Here is a 315-nt window from a genome sequence, read left to right on the forward strand (position 1 = left end):
CACAGCCTCTTCTGCTCTGCCAGAGAAGCACCTCTCCCATTTCCCTTTGGTGATGCTCTCCCCGGCCAGGGAGGCACCGAGGGAAGAAACCGACAGCTCGACCACAAAGTAAGCGACTGTCAAGAAGCCGAGAAACACGCAGCTTTTGTGGATCCACGTCCATCTTCTCGCCAGGCGGATCCTCATCGTAGGCGATCAGAAGCAGCTCCTAGCAGAGAGGAGCTCCGTGAACTACTGCTGGCTCCCCACGCCCCTCCGGACGGAGGGGGACACAGGCACTCCCAGCTTCGGGCTGGGGCCGCCGGCCGAGTTCGC

The 315-nt window shown here is 61.9% G+C and overlaps 1 protein-coding gene across 1 annotated transcript in view; it reads right to left on the bottom strand.

The window, feature by feature from the left end:
* GALNT4 (polypeptide N-acetylgalactosaminyltransferase 4) overlaps positions 1 to 186 on the bottom strand; it is a 1,782-nt gene extending 1,596 nt beyond the window's left edge. Inside the window, exon 1 of the mRNA XM_008947251.1 lies at positions 1 to 186. This exon is cut by the window's left edge and continues 1,596 nt beyond it. Within this exon, the coding sequence (XP_008945499.1) occupies positions 1 to 186 (186 nt within the window).
* Positions 187 to 315: the final 129 nt, after the last annotated feature.

This window comes from Merops nubicus, unplaced genomic scaffold (genome assembly GCF_000691845.1).
Source record: "Merops nubicus isolate BGI_N331 unplaced genomic scaffold, ASM69184v1 scaffold15689, whole genome shotgun sequence".
NCBI lineage: Eukaryota > Metazoa > Chordata > Aves > Coraciiformes > Meropidae > Merops > Merops nubicus.